The sequence below is a fragment of the Meles meles genome, chromosome 11 (assembly GCF_922984935.1).
Source record: "Meles meles chromosome 11, mMelMel3.1 paternal haplotype, whole genome shotgun sequence".
NCBI classification, from domain to species: Eukaryota; Metazoa; Chordata; class Mammalia; order Carnivora; family Mustelidae; genus Meles; species Meles meles.
The window spans coordinates 3190858-3205343 of record NC_060076.1 but is presented as its reverse complement, the minus strand read 5'-3'; the positions used below and the strand labels follow the sequence as shown (position 1 = coordinate 3205343).

Below are 14486 nucleotides of genomic sequence, written 5' to 3'. Positions count from 1 at the left end.
CAGCTCCCTCTCCTCTTTCCTGGCAGTGCTCTGTCTCCTGTGGAGACGGCACCCAGCACCGGCGTCACGCCTGCATCGGACCCCAGACCCAGGCACCCATGCCAGCCGGCTTCTGCCAGCACTTGCCCAAGCCAGCCACGGTGCAGAGCTGCTGGGCCGGACCCTGCACCGGGCAGGGGACTCCCAGTCCGACACCCCGCCAGGAAGCCTCTGCTGCAGACCTGGCCATTGCTGGTGGTTCTCTGGAGTGGCCCCAGCCCCGGGCCCGCCTCCTCTCCCCAGCTTCCCGGCTTCAGGGGCTCCTGCCTGGGCTCCAGGAAGGCCCAGCTGAGCCCAGTTATGTTCTTCAACCTTTCTGTCTGGGCAGCCGGCCGGCTGCAGGAGGGGTGGGCGGAGGCATCCCCACTGGGAGAGCGGGGGCCAGCTCCTCGTGGGACCCCCTGGGGTGGATCCCTGGAGGCGTGCGACCGGACCGAAGGCATGGGCTTGGGCGGTGGTGCTCGGGGCCGGCCCTCCTCTTCGACTTTGCTTCCACTGGCAGAGCTCAAGCTCACTCTCGTTATCATCAAGGGAAAGGGAACCTGAGGTTTCATGGAGTCAGAGCCAGGTCTGTGGACTCCATGCCCTGCTGTGTACACCGCCTCCCTGTCACCAGGGCATCCAGAAGTGGCTCTGGGCCCCGGATGGAGACACCGGGACCCATGCAGCTCCCTCCCCTGCCCTAAGCCTGCTTCTGGCGGGGCCCGGGAGGATGCCAGCCCCCACCTGCCAGGCTCCTCCTCAGCACAGAACCCCCCGCCCCTGCCCTGCTGGGGGTGTCCTCCACCCGGAAGCCCTGTTCACCCGTGCTCCTGCCCTCTTTCCAGGTGCCTGCGGCCGGCAGCACCTTGAGCCGACAGGAACCATTGACATGCGAGGCCCAGGGCAGACTGACTGTGCCGTGGCCATTGGGCGGCCGCTGGGTGAGGTGGTGACCCTTCAGGTCCTGGAGAGCTCCCTCAGCTGCAGGGCTGGTAGGTCTCGGGCCGTGTGCGCGGCTGCTGCCCCGCGTCAGGCCGCTATGCGCTGGGGAGCACAACTCCCGGCTACCCCTGTCCCGGCACGATTCCAGGCCACCCCACCTGGGGTCCTCATGGCCATCCACAGACGGGCGCGGGCTGGTCCTGTTCCACAGATGGGGAAACTGAGGTTGTGTCTGGGGACTTGGGAGTCACGTAGCCGGGACATGGGAGGGACCCGATCAAGGCTCCGTGCTGCTGATGCTCACCGCACTGCCCCTTCCTAGGGGACATGCTGCTGCTTTGGGATAGGTTCACATGGAGGAAGACGTGCGGGAAGCTGTCTGGCTCAACCTTCAGCTCCAAAACGAACACGCTGGTGGTGAGGCAGCGCCGCACGCGGCCTGAAGGCGGGGTTGTGCTGCGGTACGGGAGCCGGCCTGCCTCGGGAACCCCCCACAGAGGTATGGGGGGTGCCAGAGCCTTCCCTCGATCTCTGCAGGGCAGCCGGGTGGGCAGACAGGGCACCCATGGAGATGGAGGAGGACCCGCCGGCTCCCCGACCCCAGGATGAGGTCCCGGCATGTGTGCTGCGTCCCTTCCTCCGTGGGGCCTTGCAGCGACAGGGGTGGACGTGGACCCTGACATCCTCACCCTGTCGCTCAGGCTGCCACCATGGACCCCCACCCTGGGCCTGATGTCCTTCAAGACCCTTAGGGTCCTCTGTGCGCAGCTTTCCCTCCCCCCGAGCCCTGTTCTGGTGCACCGTGCTCTTGGCTCAGCCCCTGCAGAGCTGCTGTGCACACGCACGCTTATACATGTGTGCGCGCACACACACAACTTCATGGAGGGAATGGCATCCCACGGCTCCCCTGGTGTCCTCACTGGTGTCCCACGGCCCTCTAGAGGCCCCTGGGGACTTGCTGTCTCCCAACAGCCCGGTCTGGCTGAACGAGGCTTCCCTAGCCAGTTCCAGAGGTTTCTGGGATCCCCCTGGCATTGCCTCTACAGAGACGTGACGCCGTCCCCGATCTCTCAGCGCCCTTACTGAGAGCACAGGCTGGCCGCCCTTTCTCACCGCTCTCCACTTCCTGGTCCTTTGCACATGGGCTCTTGCTCCCTGGGGGCTGGGGGGTACAGGCAGGCAGGGCTCCCGTGGGCTCCTAATAATGGCAGTGGCCTTTGTGACAGGTTCCGTGTTAAGCGCTTTTCACACGTGGCTTGAGTCCTAAAAACCGCTCTCCCAGCATCTGCCCTTGTTAGCTTCACTCTACAGAGGGGGGATCTGGAGCTCAGAGCACTGAAAGCCTTCGCCTAGGGTCACACTGCAGAGCGTGGTGGAGATGGGGTTCAGTGGCGGCTTCTGGGTGGGAGACCTGATCTTGACAACACCACCGTATTGCCCCCCTTTACTGCTCCCCAGCTGTGAGCCACCTTGGCCTCCGGCATTGGTGGTCTTTCTGGGGGCTCCCAGGATCTGAGATGGTCCACACCCGCCCGTCCACCTGCTCTTCTCTGCAGACTGTGACGTGCAGCGCTTTGGACCCTCGGGTGAAATCGTGAGCCCCTCAATGAGTTCCGATGGGAGCAACTTGGGGGGCTGCCGCATCTTCATTAACGTGGCCCCGCAGGCGAGGATTGCCATCCATGCCCTGACCACTGATGTGGGCTCAGGAACCGGAGCCAGCTACATCTCCGTAAGGCCACCAGGATGGGGACAGGAATGGGCTGAATTTCGCTGATTTGAGATAGCTGTCTCCGGGGATGGGAACCGGGGGTGCTGTACTAGAGGACCCCCCGACTTTGCTCAAAAACCTGAAAATCATTAGTGAAAGAATAGGAGAGAAGAATTTCTTCCACTTACTCACCAACAAACATTTATTGAGCTCTGTACAAGAGTGAAACACAGAAGACCTTTTCTGATGTAGATGGTTAACCCAGGCCTGAAGCATAATTTTAGACCCTGATTCAACTTTTCCAGAAGAGGCCAGTCCCTCCGCGCACGCGGTGCGTGTGCTCTGAGAGAACTGTCCTCTGCAGGGCATCAGCTCCCCCAGTGCGTGCAGCCTGGCTTCTGGAATCCAGCTCTAGCACCCTGGCTGTGTGTCCTTGGGGAAGTAGGACAACTTCTCTGAACCTCAGTTTCCGGGGTAGAGTAATAGTGTCTTCCTGATAGGGCTGTTGTGTGAAGATGAAATGTGACCCTGAGTGTATGATGCCGTGTAGGAATGCAAGCTAGTTATCATTGTGGTTGGCCCTTTGGGGCTGCCCCTTTCCTCTCAGATCCGGGACATCCACAGCCTGAAGACGATGACATTCCGTGGACAGCAGGCACTCTACTGGGAGTCAGAGGGAAGCCAGGCTGAGATGGAGTTTAGCCAGGGCTTCCTGGAGGCACATGCCAGTCTGCGGGGCTGGTACTGGACCCTCCAATCTAGGGTGCAGGAGCCTGGCGGGGCCGCAATCTAGCTTCCTCTCCAAGGACATTTCTCCAGGGACCTGTGGGCCCAGTGGGATGCCTCCTCCGGATCCTGGAAGAGACAGGAAGGAGGCTGACATTTACGTCACCTGTTAGGTGCCCGGCGAACCAGAGGGTTGACTCTGGTCTCTGAGTGCTTTCCAGTTTGGATCCCTCCAATCCTAAGTATCTCCCGCAGGGCCTCCGCAGGGCCTCCTCCAACATGCCGAAGGTTGGGCGGTGGGAAGCAGGGACTGGACTCCCTGACAAGGCCTCTCTGTACCAATAAACGAAATGTCAGTCCGAGCAGCGCGTTCTTCACACACCCTGACCCATCTAGCTTGAAAACACCCTACGGCGTTGCCGAGATTCCTGGCGGTCGGGCTCCAGATCCACTCTTGACCTGAGCAAGCCCCACGCCAGCCCTACAGGTCTTTTCTGCTGCCCAGAGAGGACAAGGGACTGTGGACTCAAGAATGGGCCCGACCCTGGCGCACCTGTTAATCCTCTGCGAAGCCCCGCCCCGTGCGGGTCAGGATCTGACCACCGAGAGCGCCAGGCCCACCGCGCCCCGCCCCCTATGCTAATGAGCGCGAGCCCCTCGGGCTCCCCTCGCCCCCCCCCCGCGAGCACCGCCCCCTATGCTAATGAGCGGCCGCCTCTCCCACAAGGCAGCGCGCCGGGCCGACGCGGCCGGCTCCGGAGCCCTTTGTGAGGGCGGCAGACGACGCCAGACGGCGGCACCATGAGCGGCTCGGGCGGGGCGGCGGCGATGGCCGTCAGCTCCGCGCCGCCCGCGCAGGACGAGGGCATGACGTGGTGGTACCGCTGGCTGTGTCGCCTGTCGGGAGTGCTGGGGGCCGTCTGTGAGTACCCGGCCCGGGGGAGGGGCCGGTCCCACCGCCCACCGCGCATGCGTATCCGGCCCCGCCCCTCTGGCGCGCCCCCGCGGGGAGGGGCTGGGTGGGCGTGGGGGGAGGCTCTGCGGGGAGCGCGCGAGGAGGACGCCGGGCGGTTGCTATGGTTACCGGCAGGGCGGCTCCGGGGAGGTTTCGGGAGCGCACGGGTCGCAGCCCCCCGCCGCGTCGCAGCGAGAGGACCCGCGGCCTCTGCCCCGGGGGGCGGTTTCCGAGACCTCCCAGGGGCGGGGCGCCGGCCCAGCCCGGCCCGGAGGCAGCCTCACCTGTTGACTTGGGCGTGGGTGGGGGCGACAGCGGTCTTCCCCTTCGGGCGAGGGTTGTTGATACGTGGGGCGGATGGTGCCAGGGGGCAAGCGGTCCCCGAGGGAGGGCCGGGCAGTGAGCCGAGGGGACGCGGCCTCTCTCCCGGGTGCTCCCTGTCCATCCGGAGGCCAGCGCGTGCCCTCCGCGGCCGCTGGGCCTCAGCCACCCCCCCTCCACGCCCCTCCCAGCGCCATCCCCGACGCACATCGCGACACGCGAGCGGGACGGCAGACTGCTACAGAGTGAAATAAAGATCCTGCGGCGGGTCTTCGAGCGCAGATGCGCGTCCAGTGTTTGAACCGTGGGCTCTCCTCTCCTCTGCCAGCGGCCCTCGCTTTGGGGATTGCTGGAGGAGCGGGCACCTTACCCGGGCTTGAACCAGTGCCCGCCTGGCACCGCGGGCTGGGGCAGGGCAGATCCTGATCGAGTCTGCCAGTTCCTGGAACACCTTTCAGGGTCTCCTTCCAGCCCCACAGCCCTGCAGGGTGGGTGCATGCCGGAAGGAGGTTCAGGAGTGCCGGGGTGGGAGTGCACCGCTCAGGCAGCGCAGGCCCTTATCCAGAGGCGGTAACGGAAGGGCCTGTGAGTCCCCGCCAGTGCTGGGGGAGCAAGCATGTTTCTGACTCTGGAGGAGAGACTGGTGGCTGGAGGTCAGGCCCTAGATAAGATGCTCTCCAGTTTGGTTAGCTGTTTTCCTTGCTGATCAGAGCGGGGTCCCTTAGCGAGTGCCGGAGGCCAGTGGGGGAGAAAGAACGGTTCTGAGGGGGGCCCGTGCACCCTCTTGGATGCACAGCCCTGCTGACTCCCTGGTGGCACCCTGGTATCCCATGCAGCTCTGGGTCTCAAAGTGGGGTACCTGGGCTGCCCCAGGACTTCAGGGTGCTGAGGCTACAGATGAAGCGCCAGGAGAAGCTAGTGGCCTTGCCTTGAAATGTCAGTTTCAGCTGAAGATTGCTGGGGAGGGGGTCGTTATGCAAATACCAAACAGTCTGCCCCGGGGGTAGAGCACAAAGCTCGCAAGAGTTTTAGGGATGAGGGGCGCCTGCCCCCACAGTGGGTGGCGTGTGCGTGTGCACAACCACAATCTTGGGGTTGTGAGTTCAAGACCCACATTGGGTGTGGACATTACTTAAAAATAAAATCTTAAGAAAAAAGGCTCAGGGATGCAACAGGAGTTCAGGTGAGGGCTGTGCTTCTGGCTGGTCACTTCAGGGTCGGGTTGCTGTCCTGGCCGGTGGGGGCCTCAGAGGGGCATTTACGCAGGGTCCCCGACAGTCCTGTAGAGGCTGTAGGCTGGGAGGAAAGAGGACGGTAAAGATGCCTCCCTCACTTAGCCAACTCCAGGAGCATCTTCCAGCCTTGATTGTTACGTGGCTCCTCACTGGAGCCTTTCTGTCCGGGTTGAAACCTGGTTCTCCCCCAAGGCTGGCTGTTGGTAGGATGGTGGGGGGAGGGTTGGAGCTGGAGGCGAAGTGCTGGCTGCCGCAGGTGTAGACTGCTGTCGGAGCAGCCCAGGCATAGCCGAGAGCCGGGCAGAAGCAGTACTGTGTTGTGGACACTCCCGTCCGTGGCTCTGGTGGGGCGCCTTGCTGCCTGAAAGCCTATGTGCTATGTCCAAGGGGAATGTCTCCTTTTAGAAGGCAAAATGCGTCTCTGTCCTTTCAGGAGACCTTGGGGACACACAGGGCAGTCCCTCTGCAGTTCGGGCTCACTTCCTCCGGTTTCTCCACCGCCCGCAGCCTGCACAGGGTCACAAGGGAAAGCAACGGGAGAATTCCAGGCCCAGCCAGGGATCAGGTGCCCCGGCACTGCTGCAAGTTTAATCACCTGGTTGCTCATTGCTGCCTCAGGGCCCAGCTTCCAGCCCCACCCCAGCTAGGGCCCGGGCTAGGTGCCTGGCTGGGATCCAGGGCTCCCGGAAGTGCCTTGCTGGCTCCGGGAGTTCCGGGAGAAGCGGGCCCAGAGGCGGCTGCTGTGTGCGGTGTGTGCGGAGGCCGAGGTGGGTGTGGCACACCCTGCCGGTGGGCGCGGTCGGGAGCGCGGGGCCAGGCTCCCCATTTGGGGCATCAGGACCTGGTGTTGCAGGGGTGAGGGGGCCGGGCTGTGGCCCGTCCTGTGTGCAGGAGAGAAAACAGGCCTAAAAAAGGGACGAGAACATCCTCAGCCAGAGTGCCGGTCACAGATGGCACGGTCTCCCAGGTCTCCCTGATCCCGATTTCTGTTCCGAGAGAGGCAGCCCTTGTCCCAACCAAAATCCAAGCCACATTTCCCGCGTCAGAGGACTGCTTGTGTGGCCAACCCAACGAATGGTGGCGCCTGCCTGGCCTGAGCCCTCCAGACTCTTGTCTCTCTTGATCCTCTGTACCTTGTGGTGGGTGCGGGTACGACTGGGGTTCAGAGGCCCTCCCAGCCATGGACAGGACAGAGGGTGAGGTACCCTCCGAGCCAGCCAGCCGCACCCTTGCTGTGTGGCCTGGAGCCACTGCTTCCCCTCTCTGAGCCTGCAGCCTCACGGGACGCCCAGCGGTTCCATTGGTCTCACTTGTCTCGGATGGCAGAGGGGAGACTTGTAGGTGCTGTCGGGGGGAGCAAGCGTCGGGGGTCAGAAGGGGTCTGCCGGGGGTCCTTCCCGGCAGGCTCTGTCCCTCCCTCCCTGCTAATTCCTGCTCCTGTCTCGCTTCAAGCTTGCGCCGTCTCGGGCCTCTTCAACTGCATCACCATCCGCCCTCTGAACATCGCGGCCGGCGTGTGGATGATGTGAGTGGCCGGTGGGACCGGGGGCATGTGGGTTTCTGGTCGCTGTGCAGGTCTTCACCGTCTTCATACCCTGCCACGTTCTGTTTTCCTGATTCTCTCTAGGGCCAGGCCAGGGGCACACCTACCCAGGCACTTACTGGGTTTAGGGCTGGGGTCGCCAGTGTGTCCTGAGTGTCCACTGAGCAGACCGTGCCGGCTCCATGTCTCCTACCCTGGGCCTGGCCTCTGGGAGCTCTGGGGGTCCTCAGGGCTGGTCTGGTTGGAAGCTTGACATCGGGTGGGCTTGGAGCCGGGTGCTGGGATCAGGAGCCCCAGCACCGGGGTGGTCAAGCCACGGACAGGGCGGATTAGAGCGGGCGTGGTATCAGGCGGTAAGAGCGCCCTGGATGGATTCTCTGCCTGTCTCCTGCCAGGGTAGCTCCATCTCGGGGGAGGGGAAGGCAGGGGCGACACTGGACAGTGCAGCTTTGGCCGCATATAAGCCACCCAGTACATGTGAAAGGTGGCTGTGCCCCGAGTGTGGCCTGTGCCCAGGTGGGACCTGGCGGGGAAGGGCAGGAGGTGGACAGGATGGGGCCCTGCCCTCAGAAAACTCAGGCCGGGGCGGAGGCTGGCTGGGGTGCCACCCAGAGGCACATGGGGGATGTGGGGGTCGAGGCGCTGGCCCGAGGCTTCAGTGGGCGGAGTCCAGATGTCGGCAGGCCTGGCTGGGGAAGGGCTGGGAGGAGAGGACTGGAGGGAGGCTGGGGAGGAGCCGGGCGGGGGGACAGGGCTGGTGTGGGTTGTGCAGAGTCCCTGCTCTGGGCTCCGGGGGGCTCTTGGGGCCCCCGCAGCTGGAGTTGCTGTCAGAGGTAGGTAATGGGGGCCCGGTGTCTGTGACTGTGCCGCAGTCACGGGGAACTCGAAGACCGGAGCAGACACCTCAGTCTGTCCCCATGGGTTAGCCGTCCCGGCCTGAGCACAGGACGGCGGGAGCCGGGGGAGAGAACCCTGCACCGCAGAGCTTGCCAAGCTTCCTCTGCCCTGGGTGGGCTTGCCGACGGTCGGCGCTCAGTGACTGTGGCCTGACTGACCCGCTCCCGGCTGTCCTTGGCGGACAAGCCGCTGCCGGGGACAGCTTTCTCCGTGCTGACGGCCGTGTAGGGGACAGCGGTGGGTGATGCTAGAAGCCGAGCGGCGGCCGGCCCTCTGCCCAGGGCTAAGCGTGGAGGGGCTCGCTGTATGCTTATGGCGGCGCTGTGTCGCGGGGGTCTCGTCTCCGTCAAGGACGGAGGGGGGACGGGAAGACCCGACCCTGCCTCTGGAGCGCCGGCTTCGGTGAGGGGGGCTGGTGTGCGAGCGGTGGCTCCGCAGAGGCCCCGAGGGGGGGACGTGGGGGGGTACGGGAAGAGTGGCATTCCGGTACTGGGTGTCGGGGACCCCCGTTCCCTCAGGCCTGTCAGCCTGCCCCCCCTTTCCCTGCCCTCCAGCATGAACGCCTTCGTCCTGCTGCTCTGCGAGGCGCCCTTCTGCTGCCAGTTCATTGAGTTCGCGAACACCGTGGCTGAGAAGGTGGACCGGCTGCGCTCCTGGCAGAAGGCTGTCTTCTACTGCGGGTGAGGGGCCCCGGGGAGGGCCGGGCCAGCGCGGACCTTGAACCCCCCAGGGCCCCTGACACGGTTTCCCAAAACTCAAGGACCTGGAGGGCAGGCGATGGCTGGTGGCCTGCGCGGTGGGGGGTACCGTGGGTGAGGAGGAGGCAGGGAGAGCGTCGTGCAGAGCCCCCTGGTCACGGCCCGTGTGGAGTGCGACCCAGCGAGGCGGGAGCGAGCCCACCACCACGGTGCAGACGTGGGAGGCGGGTGCCCTGCGGCCTGCTGAGCCAGAGAAGCGAGCGGTGCCTGGGATGTTGGCCCATCGTTTGGGAGTTGTTAACCAGATTCTGGTAGGTTCACAGGATGTGTTTGTGGGCAGCCCATCCGGGTGCCCTGATGGGAGAGCGCGTTGCAGAACAGAAACGGTCACCTTCCCACACGCTTTCCTTTGACTTTCCACCTCCTAACACCAGATTCCGTATGCAGCCCTGTCCACCTGAGTCACGAGGCTGAACTAATTCCAGGATGTGCCCGCCACACAGAAGCTTCTAGAACAGTGCAGGTGCATGGGAGGCCCCCAGCAGCTTCTGGGAGCAACCCCGTAGTTACTCGGATTTAGGTTATCTTTGAAGGAAAAGTGGAGATGTTTATTCTGGAGGTTTCTTCCCTTTGTGAAAGTTAGTGGTTTGTTTTTTTTTTTTAAAGATTTTATTTACTTATTTGATGGAGAGAGAAAGAGAGAGAGAGAGAGAAAGTAGAAGCAGGGGCAGCAGGAGAGAGAGAAGCAGGCTCCCCGCCGAGCTCGGAGCCTGACGTGGGACTCGATCCCAGGACCCTGGGATCATGAAGGCAGAGGCCTAACCAGCTGAGCCCCCAGGCGCCCCGAGGCCAGGGGTGTGACAATACCAGACACACATTCATTCCTGCTACAGCCCTTCCCGCCTGGTTTCCACCGCAGAGGAATGCGGGGTCTCAGTGCTGCCTGCCGTCATGTCCTTTGCCTCGGTCTTTATTTTTAAGAGAAGTATTTAAAAAGCACGAACAGTAACCTCTGTTTGCTACAAATGATTTGGAAAATATTAGAGCCCCACTGCTTGGAACCTTTTGGTAAGCTTTGGTCTGCTACGCTGCAGGCGGCTTTGTAAACCTGTTTCTGCCATGGTTATAACCGTTCTAAGGAAATTTGTGTCCTGCTTTTTTTCACCTTGTATCGTGATACGAACATTTTCAAGATCACCATGAAGACTTCATGACGTTGCTTCTGGCGATGGGAGTGCTTACTGCACTGTGCGCATCGCGCCTTTCTTACCTTGTAAACCGGGGTCCACATCAGATCCAATCGTGGCAGCCAGCAACACGCCCAAACCCTTCCCGTGCCGCTGTTCTCGGGACGTACTCGCAGCGTGCACTTACCAGGTCAAAGGTCACAGTCACCGGCGAGGCTTCAGTACATGACGACCTTGCTTCCCGAAGAGGTGATCAGAGTTTCTGCTCCTCTCCGGCCTCCCGGGGCTGGGCACCATTTTACATTTGTGTCCGTGGTCTGGGAGGTGAGATGTTTTTCCAGACGTTTTTGCTGCCTGCGTTTTCTTTTTTGGAAATGGTCTGGTTTACTTTTTACCTACTGGCATCTTAACGTTCTACTTAGAAAGTTCTACGTTTCCCGGAGGGAAGGTTTCCGGTGCTTTGTTACCTTCCTCGCAGATATTTTTCCAGCCTGTTGGCCTTTGTCTTGACGGAAGATTGTTCCCCATGGTCTTTTCGTGTGTGTCATTTCTCCTTTTCTTCTATTACTTCGGGGTTTTATGACCACGGTAAAACCTCACCTTCACTTGTCCCTCCCGGAGAGCGTCAGGTGGAATTCAGCGGGTGGCCCAGCCTTACCTTCTCTGTGTACAGGGTGCACGTGGGCAGCGGAGGCCGCTGGGCAGACAGCCTGGCCCAGGGGAGCCCGGGACAGAGAGCTGGCCCTCCAGGCACAGTGTCTTCCTGGCCTGGCTAACCTTGGCCGCCGCCCCTGTTTGGGAATCCCAGCCAGCACCTAGACTCCGCCCCGTGGCTACTGGAGCCAGAGCGGACACCTGCCGCCAGGTGGCGCCAGAAGGAGGTCTGGACCAGACGGAGCTGGGGCTGCTCCTGCTGGGAACCTGGCAACCAGGAAACCCCAGGCCTTGTGCACTTGCAGCTTTGGGTTCCGTCCTGGGGGATGTGGCTGGTTTACCGCAGTACGGAGAGCTGCCGTGTGTTTGGTGCTGACGCTGTTCCGGGCATCATGTCCTTAACACGGAGGAGTTTAGGAACTTGCTGAGTCGCAAAGCCGCTAGGGGCTGGACTGACCTGAGATTTTCTGGTCGGCCTGTTTTCTGGACAGGGAGACGGACTCCCCAGTGCCGTTTCACCCTTTGTGTACCACAGACCCTTTCAACGATCTGACGAAGGCTTTACGTCCTCTCCCCAGAAAGTACACAGGATTTCGCAGACAAGCGCACGTGTGTCTAAGGGCTTTCCGAAGCCTGGCCGTGAACTTGTGTCGGGACTGATTTCCAGGGACCCTCCCCAGCCCTGGTGTCTGGGAAGGGGGTCTGGAAGTGATGAGGCAGCCACAGGGCGGGAGCACCCCCTTGACCTCTGTCTTTCTCATAGGATGGCCGTGATTCCCATCGTCATCAGCCTGACCCTGACCACGCTGCTGGGCAATGCCATTGCGTTCGCCACCGGGGTGCTGTATGGCCTCTCTGCTCTGGGCAAAAAGTGCGTGTGCCTCCCCCGGCCCCCGGGAGGAATCTTGACATCCTGCCTCCTGAAGTCTCGGGGAGGAGGGTCTGAGTGGGGCCCCCGTTATCCCTTTGCGGAAACTGAGGCACAGAGGCTGTCAGCGACGCTCGTCAGCGTCCCCAGGGTGTTCAGCTGTAGGAAATGAGAGTGGGAGGGTTCATGTGTTTCCGGTGGCCTGGCCGTGCCTCGCCTCAGCCGACAGCGGGGATGGCGGGTCTGCGGCTTGGGAGAGCCTGTGTCACTCAGCGGGGACGTGTCTGCCGTCCTAGCAGCAGGGTCTCTGGGGAAAGCAGAGCCCAGTAGGGTGTCCTGCAGGTTGTGCCTTGGTCACAGGCCAGGGATCTGGTGGTGGCAGGGAGGGCTGTGTGCCTGGGGTGATTCCCCTCTGTGATGCTGACTCGTTCTCTCCCCAGGGGCGACGCGATCTCCTATGCCAGGATCCAGCAGCAGAAGCAGCAGGTGGACGAGGAGAAGCTCACGGACACCCTGGAGGGGGAGCTGTAATGTGAGCTCCCTGCTCGCCCCTCTGGTTCGGTGCGGACATGTCCTGCAGGGATGAGGCCTGGAGCATTGACCCTCAAGGACAGCCTGGAAGAAGAGCCTTTGCTTGGCTCCCACCAGCCCCCCTACACCTGTCCCTACACCTGGAGTCCTCTTCTGTCTTCTCCCTCTAGCTTGGTGTCTCCCGGCGCTGGGCCTCGGCCCGCAGCGGGAAGACTGGTGGTGACAGTGGGCAGCCTCGACGGTGACCCAGGCCGCAGGGCTGGAGGCAGGGCGGGGCCTGCCTGGTCCCACTCCTCGCAGCTGGCCCAGCTCAGCAGGAAACAGGCTGCCGTGTGCCTTTCCGGACTCCCACTGCCAGCGGAGTCCCCGGGACACCTGCTGAAGGCTTGGGCGGGGCTTCCCCCACAGATGCTGGGCTCGTCTCGAGTGGGGAGGCATGTCACCCTGGGCCCGGGCATTGGGCAGAGTGAGGCTCCACTTGGCTCTCCAGGCAAGAAAGTATCTTGTAGGCTGAGCCACCTGGGCCCCTTCTGTCTACCCGTCATCAGCACAGTGGTGTCCTATGGCCCATGGTCTCCTCCTACCACTGCCCAGGCCCCTCCCCGCCTCTGTGTTCTCCGTGGGAGCCCACAGCACTCCCGAGATGCTTCCTGAGTATCCAGAAAAGCCACCTTGGCAGTGGCCAGACAGGTAGGGACTGCTCCCTCCCCCAGCTCCCTGGAAGCTTGCACAAGCCATTCCAGCAGACTTCTCCCGGGTCCCGGCCTGGGCCCCCAGGTTCTCCCTCCAACCCGCAAGGCCCTGGTGCTGAGGAAGTGGGGAGGGCAGGCTCTCCTCTGTCCCGTGGGGCTGTTTGTCCACCTTTCTGGTGTGGTCCTGCCACGTTAGCCGTGGCCCAACCCAATTAGTACGGCTCAGCTCAACCCACCAGTATTGCTGCCGGCCTATCCCCCGACCCTGCCTTCGGGGAGCTTCCTGCCTTTGAGAGCTGGGCAGAGGCCACAGCTACCTCCACCACCACGAGCTGTCCCTGGGCCACCTGGGAGCAGGGCCTGTGCGGATGGTGCGAGGCGGCGGCCCTGCCTGGACTGTGCGCCATCTCCCCCGGCCTCCCTCCATGCCAGCATTCCTGTGTCCCCTGCGTGTGTCCGCCTCAGCCTGTGGACGGCTCCGCTCGAGGGGCCAGCACCCGGCTGCTAGGCCTGTCCAGCGGGGCCCGGCCAAGCCCGGGTGGCACTGGGCCAGATGGGTTGGTGTGGAAAAGGTCTAGCTCTGCTCTTCCTTCTCCCAGGACCCTGGCTGTGCCAGCTCCCAGCCCTGAGCTCGGCCCCAGCCCTGCTTTGTTGAAAGCAGCCCTAGGGCTGTGTCCAAATCCTTGCTTCCCTGAGACAGCTCCCCTCTGGCGGGGGGTGCTTGTCAGTGTTGGACGGCGGGAGGGACATGTCACAGGGCTCCTGCTCAGCAGCGGCCCCCAGCGGCCTTCCAGAGAGCCCACCAGGCTGAGCCCCAGGGCACGGCAGCTGGTTGGCCTGGTGGGACACGTGCCTTCAGGGGTCCCCTGGGACCACCTTTCTCAAGCACGCGCTGGGTTCAAAGGGCTATGGGTTCTATACTCCCCAGGCGGGCAGGAGTGTGTGTGTGCTCTGCGTGTGCTCCAAGACCTGTCTACCTCCCGAGAGGAGCAAGCGCCCTGCCTGCCCCTCTTGGCTCATTCTTACCGAGGCAGTGGGATGCGGGGGTCATTTCTGCCCAGCCCTCCTGGCCCCGCTGCAGGGGCCTCGCTGGCGGGGGCTTCCTTCTGCAGGGGAGAGGCTGGCTGTGTCCAGGAAGGCTGCACCTCTACCCCAGCAGGTCAGGTGGGCTCTGGGGCAGGGCCAGACCCCCCCCCCCAGCCCGAGTCATCAGCTGGGATGGACCCGTCATGTGCCCGGGTTTCCCAGCGAGCAGGGCGAAGCAGTCCTGGAGCAGTGACCCCGTCCCTCAGTGTGGGGTGCCGCCTCGCAAGGAACATCCGTCCGGGTGGCAGAAGGGGCCCAGCCGCCCGGTTCTGTTCCCGCCTCCACGGGTCTGGCCTCTGTCATCTTGGGGTCCTCGTTTTCTCGCAGTGTTTAGCTTGCGTTTGAGCAATAAAGCTTGGTGTAGTCTGTACACTCGCCTGTGCGGTCTGCCTGTTCCCTTCCCCCCGGGGCCGCAGGCA

At 62.9% G+C, this 14486-nt stretch overlaps 2 protein-coding genes across 3 annotated transcripts in view; both read left to right on the top strand.

The window, feature by feature from the left end:
• The window catches only part of ADAMTS13 (ADAM metallopeptidase with thrombospondin type 1 motif 13), a 28556-nt gene extending 24797 nt beyond the window's left edge, over positions 1 to 3759 (top strand). For both annotated transcript variants that reach the window (XM_046021942.1, XM_046021941.1), the window contains 5 exons: positions 27 to 336; positions 867 to 1013; positions 1286 to 1462; positions 2520 to 2695; positions 3282 to 3759. In XM_046021942.1, the coding sequence (XP_045877898.1) occupies positions 27 to 336; positions 867 to 1013; positions 1286 to 1462; positions 2520 to 2695; positions 3282 to 3467 (996 nt within the window). In that variant the 3' untranslated portion in view covers positions 3468 to 3759. The remainder of the gene's footprint in view (positions 1 to 26; positions 337 to 866; positions 1014 to 1285; positions 1463 to 2519; positions 2696 to 3281) is intronic.
• A 364-nt stretch (positions 3760 to 4123) lies between these two features.
• On the top strand, positions 4124 to 14442 carry CACFD1 (calcium channel flower domain containing 1). Its single transcript, XM_046021944.1, has 5 exons — positions 4124 to 4322; positions 7364 to 7436; positions 8906 to 9031; positions 11654 to 11761; positions 12199 to 14442. The coding sequence occupies exons 1-5, from the start codon at positions 4202 to 4204 to the stop codon at positions 12287 to 12289; spliced, it is 519 nt and encodes a 172-aa protein (XP_045877900.1). The 5' UTR covers positions 4124 to 4201; the 3' UTR covers positions 12290 to 14442.
• Positions 14443 to 14486: the final 44 nt, after the last annotated feature.

Bases quoted from the DNA above. Each gene is read 5' to 3' on its own strand.
- CACFD1 (XM_046021944.1), top strand. From the start codon at position 4,202: ATGAGCGGCTCGGGCGGGGCGGCGGCGATGGCCGTCAGCTCCGCGCCG. The intron at 9,032-11,653 runs GTGAGGGGCCCC...TCTTTCTCATAG, and splicing joins AAGGCTGTCTTCTACTGCGG to GATGGCCGTGATTCCCATCG. The intron at 11,762-12,198 runs GTGCGTGTGCCT...TTCTCTCCCCAG, and splicing joins CTCTCTGCTCTGGGCAAAAA to GGGCGACGCGATCTCCTATG.